Source organism: Electrophorus electricus, chromosome 2, assembly GCF_041902795.1.
Source record: "Electrophorus electricus isolate QZ-2024a chromosome 2, ASM4190279v1, whole genome shotgun sequence".
Lineage (NCBI taxonomy): Eukaryota > Metazoa > Chordata > Actinopteri > Gymnotiformes > Gymnotidae > Electrophorus > Electrophorus electricus.
The window spans coordinates 30,382,472-30,401,914 of NC_137498.1; the positions used below are offsets into that span (position 1 = coordinate 30,382,472).

General features: G+C 38.7%; 1 protein-coding gene across 4 annotated transcripts; it reads right to left on the reverse strand.

Annotated features, from left to right (window-relative positions):
- Window positions 1-3,850: 3,850 nt before the first annotated feature.
- Window positions 3,851-17,852, reverse strand: LOC113588727 (casein kinase II subunit alpha). Of its 4 annotated transcripts, none has more exons than XM_027028033.3 (13): window positions 17,745-17,852; window positions 12,831-12,958; window positions 12,436-12,547; window positions 11,419-11,520; window positions 11,116-11,166; window positions 10,953-11,012; window positions 8,771-8,854; window positions 8,049-8,159; window positions 7,039-7,140; window positions 6,204-6,304; window positions 5,564-5,712; window positions 4,806-4,895; window positions 3,851-4,317 (listed from the first exon to the last, which is right to left on the reverse strand). In XM_027028033.3, exons 2-13 carry the CDS (start codon window positions 12,929-12,931, stop codon window positions 4,196-4,198), a joined length of 1,185 nt encoding a protein of 394 aa, XP_026883834.2. In that variant the 5' UTR covers window positions 12,932-12,958; window positions 17,745-17,852; the 3' UTR covers window positions 3,851-4,195. The 4 variants fall into 4 exon arrangements, with proteins under 4 accessions (XP_026883834.2, XP_081554455.1, XP_081554465.1 ...); XM_081698329.1 differs by having other exon boundaries at window positions 8,756-8,854; XM_081698339.1 differs by lacking the exons at window positions 10,953-11,012; window positions 11,116-11,166.
- Window positions 17,853-19,443: the final 1,591 nt, after the last annotated feature.

Consider the following 19,443-nt stretch of genomic DNA (forward strand, 5'->3'; position numbering starts at 1 on the left):
AGAGGATTGCTGCTTGTAAGATAGCACCTAAATCAACCATTTATCGACTCATCAAGAACTTCAAGGAGAGAGGTTCAATTGCAGTGAACAAGGCTTCGGGGCACCCAAGAATTTCAATAAAGTGCCAGGACCATCTCCTAAAGAGGAGGCAAAGCAATTCACAGCATAGGGGAGAGTGGGATAAGATATGCATTTTTTAAATTAAGTCAACTGATAGCCAAGGGAATATGAGACAGGAATAAACCTAACACAAGTTCAGGGTGTGTGCCATCAATTGAAACCTTAGCAGTGTACCTAGCTCAAATAGATAAAATATGGGGTCCCTAAAAAAAGTGTTCTGGTGCCCTCTAACTTGTCCTCTCTTAGGGGTACATGATCCAGCTGATAGGGGAAATTGAGCCATCAAAGAAAACATTTACTATTGTGTTAACCAGATTTTAAAGTATAATTCCAAATGTTTTTATTAATAATTGAATCCTCAATTATACAGTTAGTAGTGGTATTCATGAAATAAATATAAATTACTAATTTGTCTACAGTTCTGAAAATTGATAATGGTTTGAAAGTTTTATGAAATTTATTTTTTGAGGAATTTTCACAGATTAGACCTATTTGGTTATGACAGCAATCATAGACAATTCTTGAAATCATTCAACATTCCATGTGTGTAGGTTGCAAGGAAATATGAAGTGTTGCTCCCCAGGGATGTGGAGCCCCATCTGTTTTTCTCCTGTAATTAGCTACAGAGCATGTCAGCTGTTCAGATGCAACACCTAAAATATAAATATATCAGTTATTAATTGTTAGGATGCAATCCCAATTTAAACACAAAATATCTAACTTAATTTAATGTAAACCTGAGGGGGTCAGATGGAGCACCAATTCAACTTGCCCCCAAGGCTGTCTCAGTTTAACCCACAACCAAGAAAATTGTTTAATCTAGTAGCCCACAGCTACACTTCTGCTAATCCAGTCACATATTTACGCAATGGTAATTCATCAACATATCTGATATAACTTTTTAAACAGAGAAATTGCGTTTGATGTGAGATGCGATTATACCTGATATGCCAAAAAAAAAAAAAAAAAAAAAACTTTGGAAACTTGCTTATTGGTTTGTTGACCACCTTTTGGACCATGAGAATTAAGGATTTGTTGTTTCCAGTGGCAAGGTATTTAAATACTAATATGCATTCCATTAATGACTGTTTGCATTGCCAATTGTTGCTATGGGAGAAATGAATTTAGGAAACTAATTGTTTCAAATTGTTTCAGTTGTTTCAAATTGTCTTGTATTTTATTGAATTGTATTGTGTCTCTCAGTCTGTGTTTGAGCACTGACTGTTGGTTCTGGCAGTATCTGGGTTTAAGAGTATTTTTGGATCCTAGTGTCACGGAACGCTCGCCTCCCGCGAGTCACGTGGTTCGGATAGCCACGTGCAGTAGGAGGACATTCGTTTGTAACCACGCCTGCACACACCTGCACCTCATTTTCTCTGTGTATTTAAACTCACGTCAGGGTGTGCGGCGTGGTTGGTCATTGTAGATGTAATGTCTGAATGTAACGTGTTTGTTAGATGTATCCTTGTATATCGAGTTTGTTTAACGTCAATCGTTTCATGTTTATCGTTTGTAATACGTGTGAGTGCGCTGTCATTTATGTAATAAATGTGCGTCCTGCCCCTCGCCCTACGGCACTCGGGCCGAAACGCGTTACACCTAGTCTATTTGTATTAGCAAAGTTACTTTTATGAGCAAAAAACAAAGTTGTTCTAGATAAGAGTGTCTGCTAAATGCCATAGATGTAAATTATGGTTTGCACTGAACTGTGCTGAACAGAGCTGAAGTTGTTGGCTCCCAGTAAAATTTCATATTGATTATAAAGTAATTCTAATGACCTACAAACCATTGAATGGTCTTGCTCCACAGTAACTTAGAGAACTCTTATTGCATTATGATCTGCCACGTCTGCTTAGATCAAAAGGTGAAAGCTCTTTATTAATACCAGTAATAGGAAAATCTACTGCAGGGGGCAGAGCTTTTTCCTATAAAGCTCCCACACTATGGAATAACCTTCTTGTAAATGATTGAGACTCAGACACAGTCTTAATATTTAAGGCTAGGCTGAAAATGTATCTGTACAGTCAGGCATTTTTATTAAGTACTTCCCATCTTGGGTAAAGGTGTAGATCTGGGGGTCCATGGGCATTGAGAATTATAGTAAACTGGGATGTTATGATCGTCACTTCACCTCTTTTATGTCATTCAAGTTTGTTGAGTGCTAATGTTCCAGGGTGCCCTCATGCTTGTGTTTTCTTCTGGTTCTATCCTTTTAGCTATGCTGCCATAGCTAGATCTGCTAGAGTCCATCATTGCACATGATAGTTCCTTAAATTTGCACACCCTCGTACCTGGACATGCCTAACAATATATTCTCTTTCTGCCGAGGTACACCTACCCTCATGTCATGTTACTGAGCCTCAACCCATCTCAGCTGCCATGGCTAATCCCACCACCCCCTGATGTCCCATGCTGTAGCCCGCCACACCTCTACCCCAGCCAATTACTTCTCTGTTGCCCTTAATGGACATTCGCTTGTGCGATGGGTTTCGGGCACATGCACACCATTGGGACAAGACTAGGACCTCTAGAAAATTGGGCATGCCACATGTTTTTCAAGCTTTTCCAATTTTTAGCAGTCACCACTAGATGGTAGCAGAATTACAAGAGTTCCTTTTTTTTTATATATATATAAAGTCATAGCCTATATATTAATACTGGACATAAGCACAATCGTGGAATTAACAGAGCTATGAGTACACCAATGCAATTTTGCAATAGATACCCATTAGAAGTGACCAGTACTTGTAATGAGAATAACTTTAGTGATTCTGTTTCAACAGGATTGTGACACCAAGAATTTGTGGGGGTTTTAATAATACGCCAAATTAATTAATATTTATAAAATAACAGGCAATTTCTGTTATTTACAAGCTAAGCAAATCAAAAATGCATTCTGCCTATATGTTTTGTCCTCTGTGTACAGATGGCACTCATTTTAGTGCCTCCTCTTAGTCTAGAGGGACAAGTCCCAGATCTGAGGTCTTAATAATGGACCTTAACCTTACATCCTAACCTTGGAACAAGCTGACACTTTTATCCAAAGCAACTTACAATTATGACTGAATACAACTCAGAAATGAGGGTTAAGGGCCTTGCTCTGCAGCAGCATCTTGGCAGTGGTGGGGCTTGAACCATAAACCTTCTAAAATCACTAGTGGCTCACATTAACCACTGAGCTCCCACCGCCACCTTAACACTCAGCACGCATTTTCACCAGGCAAGATACAAGGCTTGACAAACTATGGTCCAGCTCACTGGATTGAAGTGGATCTTGCAATAAAAAAAAAAGCCATTACCCAGGGTTTTACCTCTTCCACAAGACACCGATTCTGAGCTTGATTCTACCCCAATGAGCAAGTCTAATAAGCAAGTCTAATCATTTTGGCAGGGGTTTACTAGTGTATCCACATCAATGTAGGGAACAGGATGTGAAGATGCAGAGCTGACACTGGATGCCATCTAGTGGAGATATAGAGTAAAAGCAAGCAGTTATTTTCCTCCTCGTCAGTGTCACTTTTTAAATGTGTGTTCTCTGGCTAACTATACCCAGACTCTACAGTGACAAATGTTCTGACGGTTCTATTTTGTTTAAGAATACAGTTTTGTTTGGTAACATTTTATGTTTATTAAACTGAATCTGAATTTCATAAGAAAGAAAAAACTTTCAAACTGGTTACTGAAGATGGAGCAAAGCAAATCATATCAACATCAAGGAATAAAAGCAATATTAGGGACATATAAAATACATTTTATTATCCTTTGTTTCCCTTAATTTCTACAGTGTAGTTGCTTCTCTAGACACCATCAAAAAAGGATGTGGCTACATTTTTAGCCAGACACAGAGACCACGTTTACCGTTATCTGAAGAGTGCCCAAAACTCAGTATATAATTACTGAAGGGGGGGGGGAGGGGGGACAAAAAAAACAAATCAAAACCAACAAAAAATAAAAACCCCAAAACAAAACAGAAAAATGGGGTCGGGGGGAAGGAACCTAACTTAGTCTCTCTTCAGTTCATGATGCGCATTGTAAAAAATGAGGCCAGCAGAGGAGTGTGGCAGGAGAGCTGCAGTCAGGGCTGCACACGGGCCGTCGCCGCGGGAACCTGCGCCACCAGCGCCCCGGGAGACGAGATGACGGGAGAGCCAGCCATGCTGGTCAGGGTCTGCGGCAGCTGCATGGATGTGATAGTTCCTGGAAGAGAACGGACACGAGCAGATTTAGCATTCCATCAGATTTGAGTTACACTCTGTGCTTGTACATTCATAAAATGTACCATTAAGGTAGGTGTACACTATAAAATGGCCAGTGACATCAGGTTCTTTAAATAATGTGGTTCATGATAATTGGTTCAATAAAAATATACAAGATGAATCAATATGTATGGGTTCGTACAGGTTTGTACAGGTGTCTGGAATTGTGCAGGTTCGTACAGGGATGTGTGTGGGTGCATGCAGGTTCATATACGGGCATGTTCATATGTGCATGTGTGGGTGTGTTCATGTTCATGTGTGTGGGTTTTTGCATGCGGGTTCGTATGTGCATGTGTGGGTGCGTGCATGTTCATGCGCATGTGTGGGTTGGTAAGGACGTGTGCAGGAAAGTAGGGGTGCATATGGGTGTGTGCAGATTTGAATGGGCTTGTGTGGGTACAGGTTCATATGGGCAAGTGCGGATTCTACCTGTCATCATGCTGGATGTGCTGACAGGAGAGGGGCCGGTACACAGCCCTGATGCAGGGCCCACCCTGGCCTGATCTTTTACTATGGGATCTGAAGAAGGAAAAGCAGAGTCAGTGTTGCTTTTACTGCCTCTGAAGCTCTCAAAACAAAAGCTGATGCACAACGCTGTTTTAAGAACAGTCTTAAGCCTTCTGTTAATTTGACCATGAATATGATGAATGTGCACAAACAAAACAATTCAGCCATATTCAGACATCACAGCACAGAGTTAGTTATACTACTACATTTCTTAAGCTCCTGGAAGATCCATAGCACAACAGTAGCTATTATTAGCATTTTTTCCAATCTGGTCATATCTACATAATTGGGCACTAACCAAATGGGTTTAGAACAACTGGATGCAGAATGAGGCAAACTAACTTTACTGTATTTAGTAACAATCTAGTTTACCAGTAAAATATCTACTGTTAAGTATTATTATTAGTTTATTAGAAACATTCTAGACTGCAGTTTACTTAAATGAGACTGATAAAAATGTGTTTGTTTGAACATTTGTTTGCTATGTTAAACAGATGTGGTTAAACCAACTTGCGTATTGTCAATTTATAAAGAGACATATTTAGCAAATGCCTGCATGCACTGCAAAAACAGACACATGTGCTCTGACATGCATGCATCAGCACCAATGCCTACACGTGCATGCTCACACATATGTCTACACTGGCACATCCTAGAACAAGCAGCAAGAGTGAGCTTACAGAAGTATGGGTGCTCCATTGCCTCTCGGGCTGTGAGTCGGGCTTGGTGGTCATAGCGCAGGAGTTTGTCCAGGAAGTCCAGGGCTTCAGTACTGACTAGGTGCTGGTTCTCACTGTGCACAAACCTCTCCCACCTCTTCCGGGAATGCCTGCAGAGCAAGGCAGTGCAAAGGAAAGAGACAAGGAAAAATCTCCTGAACTTTTAACCCCAGTCATATTCAAAAGGAAATCTGAAGAGCTGAAACATAAAATATGAGCTAAACATCAACAAAAACAGAATAAACTGTCACAGTGCACACAGCAGTGGGAAACTGTGCCCATTTCAGAGATGGCCATTGAGCTGCTAACAGCACAACATGGAATAGTGTTAAACATGTTCACACAAGAACCCTGTGCAGCATTTGCTGCATTATACATGGATTTTAAAAAATGGTTCGAACTCTAAAATCAGTTATCCGTGGTGTGTTTATGTGAACTGTAACTTGGATTTATTCAGCTATTTAAGGTCTTTTTATGTGTTTAAGATAAATGTAGCACACACAAAATATCACACACACACCAAAATCAAGGATATACAAGATATTGGTTAGGAGATCAAAATCATCTTAAACAAGACTCCCAGTGTTTAGGTTGTACATACCTGCCCAAAATGTCATTGAACCGTGGATCAAGCTCCATGTTGTACTTGTCGATGTAGTCATACAAGTCTTCCGTGCCCAGCACTTTGGCGATCCGGACAAGCTGTAATGACAGTACTCATCTGAACCAGGAACCCCTGACATTTTGTAAGCAGCACAAGCCAGCTGGATTTGAAATTATGCTTGATGCATGGAAGAATCAATCTTTTTCAAATAATTTACTTTCAAATTCCATTACTATATAATAGCAATTTTTAGATAACTTCAGCCAATTTCAAATTCAAAACAATTTGCCCTGGAAAAATAATTTTATAGGTAATGTGTCAAATAATAACCTACAAATTGCATGTCCACCATGGAAAGCAATAGTCATTTCAAACAATTTTAACATTAATGTAAATTTTGAAATTAATACCAATACTCTTAAACCAATACAATACAAATATAAACTTGTTTTTTCCCCAAAACCATGAGAGTTCATGATCATTCATTTAGGTTCACATACAAAGTAGCAGACCAGCATGGTTTTGACTCATTGTACTAAGGCTACTCTTGCAGCAGACGTAAATTCTTATGAGCTCTGCATAACTCAGTTCAGCCAGGAAACATAATACTGCTGATGTTAAGAAGAAAACTATCAGAAAACAGCCCAATTACAGCACTGTGTATCTGAACTGCTAGTGAAAAAGCTAATGATAAACTGACTTACCAGTCACATGACAACATACTCAGAGTAATCAACTATTAAAATAAACAATTTCCTGCAACTCTATAGCTAATCCCCAAAAACAATAAATGTGCAATAGATTTGATGTTAATTTCTAGTGGGCCACTCACCTGATCATAGTTGTCATGTCCGTGGAAGAAGGGCTCTTTTCTAAAGAGCATACTGGCCAGCATGCAGCCTAAACTCCACATGTCTAAACTGTAGTCATACATCTGTAAGACACAACAAAAGAGAATAATAATCATAATAATAATAATAATAATAACAACAATAACAACAACAACATTATTATAATTACATATATAATTTTTACATATAAAGTTACATAAAGTTACATACAGGTTTGGCACACAGTCAGTTTTATTATCATGGTAGCTAAGTTGAGACATGTTTTTCCCCCAAAAGACCCCTGATAAATGACCCTGATAAATATACTGTAAATGTGTAAACACAGTTCCTGTTTCCATTCTAATCTTGGAGTTTATTTAATGCAACTACAACATGCTACTATCTATACTAAAACATGGCAAAATGTTCTGGTGACTCCAAATCACTAGGAACACACTTCTCCACATCTGCCTGGATGACATGGTTCAGTGGTCAAGCCATTTTAAAATTACAGTAGCATATCCACCCATATACTCTCTTAGACAAAGTTTAGTAGAGGTTTGGTAAGAGGTTTGGTATCATGGTATCATTTGGTGTTCCATACATCTTAGGAGTCTGCTCATGGGGGGAGAGACACAGCTCTGCAATGCCTGCATGGCACCACCCTCCCCTGTCCCACAGTGCTTATATACTTCTTCAGGTCACACTTATGGGCCACCAACCAAGGCCACTAATATACCTACAAGACCTACTGGCTGTAGATGCACCTTCTACAACAGCAAAACAGTAGGTACAACTTTTACACATGCTCTGCTATTGATAGCCCTTGGACATACACTGCAGCTGTGACATTTCACATCAACCCCACCCTCTTTTATGAAGTAACTTTACCTCCATACTGTCCCACACAGCAAATTCAAACTTCTGCACATGCAGAAGAGAAGACCACACTCTATACACACGCATTTTAATTGTCCATAAACCAACTCCCTGCGAACACATGCTCACTAACCTGGTAGTCCACCAGTAGCTCGGGACCTTTGAAGTAGCGTGATGCCACCCTTACGTTGTACTCCTGACTTGGGTGGTAGAACTCAGCCAAGCCCCAGTCTATCAGACGAAGCTGAGAAATGAAGACTCAGTCAGGTGAAGCCATCAAGAAATACTGAACATTACAAAACAACCGCCAACATCTGTGAGACTAGAGCAGTGTTCAGTTCAGCTGTTGTGTATGGAGGGGACCAGGGCTGGGCAATCAAATACAACAAGAGCCAACAGCAACTCTAAATTGAATCGGGGTAACTTCAATAATGATGATTTTTCTTCGTATTCAAAGTATTTCCTACATGATTGAAGGATAGAAGGATACATTAATAACTGACTACTTCATCAGAGTACAATCAGTGTGAAGGAGGGAGGGTGGGAGGAGCTCTCATACCTCAGCCTGAGCACTCATGCCAAGCACAAGGGCACAACAGCAGTCACAAGCATTAACCCCCAAACCCTAAACAGTGGAGGGTACAACTATTTAGTGCATCTGGTAGACGTAACGTACAGGGCCTTCTGCCTTCTGCACTTGACTCCTGCTAGTCTATGTTGGCCATCGTTGAGCTGGCAGGCATATTTACTGCATGCAGTGAGGGAAGGCTGAGAAACAAGAGCGCCTGGTTCTGGTTAGAATGGAGGAGCTCAGTGTATGATGTGACTCAGTTCCGTAACCAGTGAGGGGAGAACCTTTCTGTGCTCGTGGTCGATCATGACGTTGTGTGGTTTGACGTCTCTGTGCATAATTCCCATACTGTGGCAATAGTCCAAGGCCTAAGGAAAGAAGCATCAGTTGGATCAATTACTTGGGAATTTGTTTAAGACAAACATGACTAAGGGTAAACAATTTTGATCATCAAAGAAAGAACACACTAAACTACCCGTCACTAAAATGACCTTCTCTGGAGAATTCAGAAAGTGAAAAAATAAATTTTAAAAACAGGGAGAGAAAGATGGGGGGGGGGGGTAGACACAAGGAAAGGACTAAAGAAAATAAGAGAAAGATGGAAAGAAGGAAAGATAGAAAAAGAAAAGCAGGGGTGCCATGGCCCACTACATGAGTGCGATTTATTGACACGTCCTACCACACCTGCACTGCACCAAGACCTGGTGTACAAACCTCACTCGTAACAAGGCAACCTCATCCATAACAAGGAAATCTCCCCAGTAACAAGGAAACACACTAATAAAACCGTTCATAAAAGTTCCACACAGGACAGTCATACCATTTTAATTATGACTGTAAATTATAATCCCACTAATCCATGAACAAATTCTCATGAAGGCACCAAATATCAGTAATTTACTAATCCACATGAAATTAGGGCAAAAAAATGTAAGTACGCAGAGTTTCTGTCTGGCATGCTTCTCTGTTTAGTAGTCTGTGCCACCCCCAACAAGCCATTCCTTTGTGTGTGTGAGGCTGTGTCCAGAGTAAATGATATGGGATGGCTGGGTTGGTTTCAGCATCTGTAGTCAGGTGAGTCAGGGAGAAGGAGGGAGCAAATGACCTCTGCTCTGCACACGCTCAGAAATGTGTAAACACATCGCCTCAGTACAGGACACAGGCCTGAGCCCTGTTAAACCCTGCTTCGCTGCTAGTCCTGCATGAGCTGGTAATTCAGAGGCAATGGAGGGTTGTTTTTGACCTTCCGACCCCAGTATATTAAAAAACACATGGATGATTATAGAGCAGCACTATGGCCTTGCCAGCTCTGGGTTTAGGAAAACCTTGCCCAGTTCCATCTGCTTAACAAGCCTAAATTCTCAATGAAACAACAGAACTGGGTATGGACCTGTGTAAAGTAAAGCTACGTGATTTGGAAAACATTTTATATTGTTATGGGATTATGACATTTGGATATGCCTTGCCAAATATTTAACACATTTATGACTTTCTTGACCCACATTAGACTGACTCAAATGATTAAATTATGATTTGTTGGATCATATGAATGCCATGATTCACCAAAATCAACACAAAACATTTGTTTGGAATGCCTTTGATTGGTCACAGTGCACAAAGCACAGTCAAAGATCATTCTGATTTACTAGAGGCCCCACTCCCCACCTTGTTCGCTCTTAGTTCTTTTTTAAAAAAGCTGGGCCTGGTTACCCAAAAATGCAGCAGCACACCTTGTAAGATAGCAGCACCGTAACCTCATTCCCTGCTATTTAACAATGACATGTAAACACTGCATGTAGACACTGATACTACTGCCATGCAGATGGTAGTCTGAAGGACACCAGTCAAAGTATAAACAGCTTCTGCTACACTAGGGGAATATTGGCTGTGGAAGTGTTCACCACCAGACTCATAATCCAGTCATATTTAACTTATTTCAGAGTGACTGTCAAGGTAAATATCTAAATACAATTACCAATATGACCTGAAGCAACAATTCCAAATGTTGGATTTGTGGAAGCTGACCGTGAGACATTTTACTCAATCTTCATATCACTTTGGGGTGCAATTTTAAACACAGAAAGCATTTGGAATGCTGCACTGGGTTTAAGACTGCCACTTAGGCTGCGGTTCTGTCAGTCTGGAAAAGAAGTCAAACCTGCAAAGCACAGGTCACCTCCCTAAATGGCAAGAAGGGGCTTCCCAGTGCCACTGCAGTCATTAATCCCCTGGTTAAATTACACTAACCTTAGGCTAAGACCTTTACAACATATTCACCTTTTTTTTGGAAAGCAATCTTGTTAGCTTGTTAGAGCTATAAACCCACATTAACTGTTTTTTTTTTTAGTATTGCAGCATTTTAGAATAATTGGAAATCAATAGGGTGCTGAAGTCCGTACAGTATCACCAATCAGATATTTGTTGTCTAATGTTCATGTTAATGTATAATTACTACCAAGAACTTACCTTTAAGATCTCATACATGTAGAATCGGATGTCGTAATCTGATAGTGTTTGATACAATTGCTGTAATAAAATAAATGGAAAGCTAATTTCTCATAACATAGCAGATGCGCAATGTAGTCATGGCTTTATGTTTTACATGAGGGAGCAGGACAATGAATTTCACCTTGAAGTCTGTGTTATTAACATGTTCAAAAACCAGTGCAGGTGTTCGAGACTGAGTGGAAAGAGAGAAACTGGTCAGATATTCTCAGTAAAACAGCAATCCATATATAATCCACAAAGACTCACTTTACATCCATATATAAGACGTGCCATGGTTTTCAGGAACACTAACAAAAGTTGGTAAAATATCTGAAAGACTAGGTCATCTAACCTTTTTTGTATTACTAAATCCTGAATAGCTATGTAGTTTCTAGACACAAAACAAAATTGTGTTTGTTAGTTAACGGAAAACTCCACTACTGACCACTGGATCCTTAACGATGTCTAGAAGTGTGATGATGTTTGGACCGCCTCTCAGGTTCTCTAAGATTTTTATTTCTCGTTTGATTTTCTTCTTCTTTACTGGCTGTGGACAGAAAAAGACGCAGACACCAAGTTTAAAAATATTTCCAATTCCAGCGAATTCGGAAACAAAGCCACCCAAAGTGACATTAGCAGTGTTATCTGATCGCTCCTGCAGTGTGTGTGCATGTTGCTGTCGCCCATCCTGTCTCCAGTAAGGGGAAGCTCAATATAAAATCCTGGCCACATTAAGACAGCATACGGCTAATCTTCAGAAGCATTTATCACATAGCATGAAAGAAACCCCTCAGCTCACAGAATGTTATCGAATCAATCTGGAGCCATGTTAAGCTGAGTGGAGAAAGAGGAATTCATTAGTCGCCCCTGTTCATTTGGAATCCAGCCAAAGGGATTCAGTTACAATTTTTTTAATGTTACAGTCCATAATACAAACAAGCTTATCTGGCAAAGGTGCTCACTGGTGACTCAGAAAATGAGAGTTTGGAAGGCAGGTAAAGCGGGAGGTCTAGTCTTTTATTCAGAAAGGTTGTGTTCCAATAAACAGAAATTAAATACCAGTTTTACTTCAAGACTTCCTATGGCAACACCCTGTATTGGAGCTCTCAAAAAAATCCCTCCATTCATTCACGCAAACATCCATCCTACCAACATACATCTCACGAATCCATCCATCCACACAAACATCCATACTACCAATAGATGGCTCACTAATCACTACATGCATTCATCCATGCAAACATCCATGCTAAAAACAGAAATATCACACTAATACCTCCATCCATTCACAAACATCCATCCTACCAGGATGTCTCACTAATCCCTCCATCCATACAAACATTCATCCTACCAACATCTCACAATCCCTCCATCCATTTCACAAATTTGACAATCTGACAAAAAACTAAATTTGTCACTCACAAGTAAACATATGGATAGCCAGGCAGTCTAATATTCTCACCTTAAGTATTTTGACAACTACTTTCTCATTGTTTGTAATGTTGATGGCTTCAAACACTTCACTGTATTTGCCACGACCTAATTTTCGCACAAGCTGGTAGTCATCCTGATTCCTAAAAAAAAGATGAACATGCTGTTATTCAAAGCCATACTTTCAAAAAAGACAGCAATGAATGACTTATAAACTACATGTCATTCTAAAAACAGCCAATAAGCAGAGGGTCCAATTTAAAATCACCATAGTGACCACTGTCTCTGTGCCTTCTTAAATGGAACACAAATGAATGTATCCATAACAATAGTTACTGGAATGAATGATGGAGCAAGTCTTGAGCAACTCTTTCGACCCTACTGTACTGCACCCATGTCACCACAAAATGAGCCCCCAATGCTCACCCCCACTCCACAACATGAGACTCATAGTCCCAATACTCCCGAGGTCTCTGTGTGTTGACATCTGGGTAAACCCGGGACCGGCAGGTGACTGGGCCGGACATGACTGGGGTGTGTGGTTAATTTCAGGCCTGTGAGAAAGAGAAGAGGGGGACCAAAGTTAAGAACAAAAAAGAACCACCCCATGCTGAATCGAGTCAGGCACGATGCATTGTGTTATGCTGAGAGGACACGGGGGTGTGTGTGTGTGTGTGTGTGTGTGTCTTTAAAGGTCCAAGACCATCTCACAGCCTCTTCATTACTTAATTGGACCAAGGCACTGAAACTCAGCCCAGATGGGGTAAAGTTTTAATTTAAGTGCAAGCAGAGCGAAGCAGACTAGTCCACAGAGGTGAAGTTCCACTTATCTACTGCTGGCAGACCTACCCAAACGAGCCCAAACACACTCCATTGGTTCTCAGAACCAGACCCATTCATCTTACCTTTGTTTAAGCCTCAATCACAAATACTTGCTACAAGCGTCTTTATAAAACTTTATGACTTTTAGTTGATAAAAACTAAAATGATCAATATTTGACATATTTACAGTAGTATAATAAGTAGGGTGTGGCACAATATACACTCCACACCACATTCACACCAGCCTGAATATGGAGTTCCCGCTCCTCTCGGGTTACCAGGTTTGAAGACTTTGTCGGGCCCCTTCTAGCACACAGAGGACCATACTGGCCCCAGTATCTTTAGTGGAGCTCCTTGAAATTCAGGCAAAGATGATCCGCAAAATCAGAACACTGGTGCGGTGCCATTTCTTCTGATACTTAACTGCATTAGAATGTTTGTTTGAAAACACAGAGTTCCAGTAACGGCAACAGTGTGCCTAGCCCAAGCAATGGGGCAATTCAGGCCCAAGATGATGAAAAATTGATCAATTCAGTTGACCTTGTTGATAGCTGACAAGATGAGATTCTTTTAGAATAAACTAAAGGTAACATTAGCGACTCAAGACTTTCTCTAAGCATTTAAAATGAACATTTCTCTTAGCAAATAAAGAACATTTTAAGGGGGGGAAAACATACCCAAACCATTGATATCATTTTGCACCTTCTATCACAATGATACCAAGATCTGGGACAGATGACACTGAGATTTACAGATTTTTTTCTGAGATTGCAAGTAATTGGAAATTATATAATTTACTGGTCTAAGCAATATTTGTGTCTGCCTTCTGCTCAAAATGGTTCTATTTGATTTAAAGTAACAATAAAATAGAACAATACAATACAGCAGTGAACATGAACACAAAAATAACTGTTACCGACAAAGAGGATGTCAACCAAACCATCAAAAATAGGAAAACAGTAATGCTAACGTCCTCAAGAGTGCAATTCCAGAAACAATAGACACTTGTGGTTCGCTACAAATACGGGTCAGATGAGTCATTCCAGGCATTCTTGGGTCTCCACTTCCAACAGTCTTGGAGGCTGAACAGTAGTAGTGCAGTAGTACAACTGAACCCAAGATCACATGCTATGTGGACATCAAAAAAATAATGAAGTGGATGACATGAGAGCAGTGGCAGCTGGTGGGGTAGATACCCAGTTCTGAAAGGTCTTTCAGAATTATTTACAGGGAACACATAACGTTACAGGTGAGATGACAGAGCGCAAATGCAAGTTGTACATAAAACAGAAGTGTTTAAAATGTAAAAGATCACTTTTAATTGTGGTGGCATCCATGTGTTGAAAGCAAACAAGAAAATTAGTAATAAGACAATAGGTAATAAGATAATCTCAATATAGCCACTACAATAATGAAGACCACACACCCCTTATACAGCCACAATACTTCCAGTTCCACCAAATAAGATGTAGCTAAACTTTAGTCATCTACATAATAAAAGAACAGCAGGGCATCTGTGTTCAATTTAGCTCAAAGGAGACACAACAGAGCCAGCAGAATGTACATATGTTGTTTTGACTTGTGTGGCCCTGTCCTGTTTATTTTATGTATTTTGTATCCACTGTTGTGTTGGTCCAACTGTACTTATAAATCCCTGTACACTGTGCTGATGTACTGCTGTATTTCACCACTAGTGTATACTACATATTTAGAGGAATGACAATGAAACTTTAAGGTTAAGACTTCATTTCCAGCTTTTAAGTACTACAGTGCACTATTATTTATTTTAATTCTTAGTTTATTCCATCTTTATTCTATTTTTTTTCTGAATGCTCCAATTTGATTTTATATATATCTGTTATTAATCATTTTTTAAATTAAAAATGTCTAATTTTTCATTTTATTTCTTTAACTTTAGTTTCCTATTTAAATCAACTATATTTATCCTAATTATAATAAATTATTTTTGTAACATTTTCTTTTTGGCAAAAACCTTCCAAAGGTGATAGATATCAGGATATAATAAGCTTTATTATTCTTCTATGAAGCACTCTGAATTGTCACTGTGTATGAAAAGTGCCATTCAAACCCATCAATTTATCCAAAATCCTGAGGGGACACTAGACAGAATCTTGTCAACAGAATCTGGTTCTACATAAGCCGAAGGAAAATACCTTTTGTTATTATGAATAACTCCCATTTGAGACGTATGGAAGACTGCATTCATGCCTGTGTGGACAAAACTGTGAAGGCTGCCTAATGCCTACAACCCTTTCAGTAGGATATTTCTTAATTCTTCATATTAGGCTACTATTGTTAATATTACTGGAGATGCGATCCAGAAGATAAGCAGCTTCGCCATTTCCACTTCATAATAGCTTTCGGCACATCCCAGATGTCACTTTAGTAACTGTGCAGACAGTATCATTTTGCCCAACAACGGTTTAGAGTTAATTAAAACTGAATGAGAAATGGCATTAAGTACAGCTATGGAAAACGATTTACAAGTAAGAACAGTGCCCACCTGGCTTGCTTGAATTTGTCAAGATCACACACAAGTCTATTTGGCCCTTCACAAAAGCAGTGCCTAAAATCAACCACCAGGTTTCTGTAGCCTAGTAACAAATCACGTTTGTTTAACTTGGCTGCAGAATGATAATGCAATAATAAATTCATAATTTTATGCAAAATTGTAATAGTTGGTTCAGGAAGAAATGGTGCTAACCATTTGGGACCTGGTGAATGTTATGTACTAAAACATGTTATAACTATGCACTACTATTGGGGATAAGAGTAGATATAATTAGAGCCTGCGTAATTTATTTGTGTGCTGAAAACCTTTGTAAACCGCTAGCTAAATTCCATCCCTTCTCCTGTAGTTAAACACTTAAGAGTTTAGCTTACTGGTTTAGCTTACTCATCACTGGAACCAGTAAGAACTATGATTCATATTGTTACAATGCTATTAGTCGGAGCACTGGTGAACATCACACTGCCAGTCAGCCAAGATGTTGACAACCAGCAGCATGTCTGCTAAGACAACTGAAACCTAAAAAGCTTTTATGCAGGAAAGATCTACAATTTGACTGGTTAGCTAACTATGGCCAGTAAGCATACTCCATTAATGACTGTCATTCTGACCAGAAGCAAAGTGAAAATAGTTTAGTTATTGTCAAAGCTATCCGGATTTTATTCCTCAATGAATGGATCAAAAAAACATGGAAATATTACATGACTAAGAGGCAGCTGAGCCGGTTCTTGCACAGACACTCACCAGAGGGCCTTTCACTGAGCTAGGGCTTTCTTTTGCCTTCTGAAAGCATAAAACTCAGATGTCCCATTACATACTACTCATCTATGTATTAGACACTTTCCTCCTTCACTGTAAGGGTTAGACTGGCTTTTAAATTGCAGGTTTAGCACATCTGCATTCTAGTTAGTCACAAACAGTACTGTTTCACACTGTTCTGTTAGTGATACACAAGTCAGATAACCTACTTATTATTTGACCAATGACTATCTGTTAAAGACTTGAGTTTTAAATATCTTGTAGAAAATACAACTGGTAGCTACGGAAATTAAATAGAAAGCACATGAAGCTAGCTTGTTTCTTAATTGTGCTTTAGTGAAAACAATTTTCCAATGTAGGTACCATGTTTCTCACGGTAATATCGATTGGAGAGTAGAACTTGGCATCTAGGTTGGATAGTTAGCCAGCAGTATTAAATGAGCATTACTAGCTAGCTGCTTATTCACTATGCTAGCTAACGGGGGAAATGGTAACCCTACATAGGTAACTAGCTAGCTAGAACCACAGATGGAAAAAAATATTCATCGGAATATTTGTTTTTAAAACAGAAATTCAAAGTGTGTAGTCAAAAAGAATTAGGACATTCAGTTATATGTCGTGTTTATATACCTGGGTGGCTGGCTTGCCAACATTAGCTTAGCTAGCTTAGTTAACTAACCGCTAGTTAAGAGTGCCAACAAGTGACGAGAGTACAACTCTGCTTTGAGCAAACAAGTAGTCTTAAAAGACTTAAATTTCCCATTAATATACATGATTATACTTAGCTCTGTACACAATTTGCTACATTACTGAGTTCGTAGGATATGAACAAAGAATCAGCGTTAACCAAGCTAGAATACTTTATCCAGCTACTGGTGTGCATGTTGCTATAGCTACTAGCTTGAATGCTAGCTAGTTATCTACGAATAACTGCTTGCTAACCCCCGGTTTGAGGAAAAAGATTCAATGCACAGCTTTCGTGGTTGTTAGTTTTTTACCTTAGCCTAGCCAGCTACATCATAATGTGTTCTAATGGAAAATGTGCCGAAAATGTGGCTAAATTCAAAGTTTAATCTGTGCCAATTCCGTAAGGAAGGCGTAAAGTATAAATTGTGTGTGTGTGTCTCTCTCTCTCATATATATATATATATATATATATATATATATATATATATATATATATATAGACACACACACACACACTTTTCAAACGGGGTTAGCATTATTACCTTGGCTCTTCAGGGGTGACAATATGGCGCCTCTTGCAGATAGTGGGCTCTAGCAAACAAGTTAATCCAGAGAATAGAAGTCGTCCTACATATGGGGGCGCTAACACAAATCCGGCGTCTGGAAAAATGGGTGGGGTTTCAAAAATAAAATACCCTATTTGGATCATAAACTGCACCTGCGGTGTGGGTGTGTGTGTGGCCATATATATATATATATATATATATATATATATATATATATATATATATATATATATATATATATATATATATATATATATATATATATATATATATATATATATATATATATATATATAGAGAGAGAGAGAGAGAGAGAGATATAGATATATATATATAGATATATATATATAGATATATATAGATATAGATATAGATATAGATAGATAGATAGATAGATAGATAGATAGATAGATAGATAGATAGATAGATAGATAGATAGATATAGACACATATATATATAGACACATACATATATAGACACATATATAAAGACACATATATATAGACACATACATATATAGACACATATATATATAGACACAATATGTCTATTAATTTAGTCTACGTGCACTAATAAACCGTTTCTTTGGAAAGTAAACAATATGATGTCACATGATACCAATGTAAAGGCGACACCGCTGTCATTTCATGCAACAAAAATTATTTTTGAGTCAAAATAACTAGAAAATAATAACACCTGGTCCACATTTTTGTCACCAACACATTTCAAAGCAAAGTTTTATAAAGGAGTGAATTGGTATGGAAATCAACATAGAAACCAATGTTTAACGTTTATATTAATATGCCTGTATTTTGGATTTTATTTGTTAATCATTATCACAAGATTTGCATCTGCATGGCTAGTACCACAAAAGGCTGCAATATGCACCTGAACCTTCTAAGATTTGTTTGTGTGTGTGTGTGTGTGTGTGTGCCATCTTGGCCTTCTTTAATCAAGTTCTTAGTGAGACTTCGTTTGTATTGAGACTGCATTTCTCTAATCTTTTGGCAGAACTTATGTATTTCAAAGAATAAGCTACTCAGCATGTTGTTTTCACAGTGGCAGACAAGTAACCTGTCACCTAAGACAGAAACCTTGAGATCGATGTCGGATGGTGTCAAAATACCTCAAGGTTGTTTGGAAGCCCAATTATGGATGTAATGTTGTTTTAATAAGTGCTGGGGACAAGAATGGGGTGTTGTACTAAATGTAGTGTCCCTCAAATTGTAGTTCCCTTTAATAAAGCAAGTGCTTTATTACACATGTTTACTGAAAAGAAATCAGAACTGGGACTGAAAGAAAGATGTTCACGATAGGTTTTATGGTTGCATTTGTCAAGAGCCAATGAGGAAAAATAAGAAGTATCAGAAAGTTTCTATTTATTTTTATTTTAAAAATATTTTGTTTCATTGCACAAAATGTCAGTGGTGCATCATTTATTATCCCAGCATTGTGTGAAAAAATATGAATGTTTTCTACTTATTCCATTAACATAATACATATTCACAGATTGTTTGGATTGTTATATGCTATACAAAAGGTGGGTGGAACAGAATCTTCCATTTCATACAGTGGTGTGGACATGTTCCTATCATAAATTATGCCTATGACCCCAACCACTTTCTTTTTAATGAGTGTTGTTACTGTCCTCTTGGTGGTGCTTTAGAGCCCAGG

Coding starts and splice junctions, on each gene's coding strand:
- LOC113588727 (XM_081698329.1), bottom strand. CDS start 12,931: ATGTCCGGCCCAGTCACCTGCCGGTCCCGGGTTTACCCAGATGTCAAC. Junction 11,013..11,115: donor TTAATAACACAGACTTCAAG/GTGAAATTCATT, acceptor ATTTTATTACAG/CAATTGTATCAAACACTATC. Junction 8,160..8,755: donor GAAAGGTTCTCCCCTCACTG/GTTACGGAACTG, acceptor TTCATTTCTCAG/CTTCGTCTGATAGACTGGGG.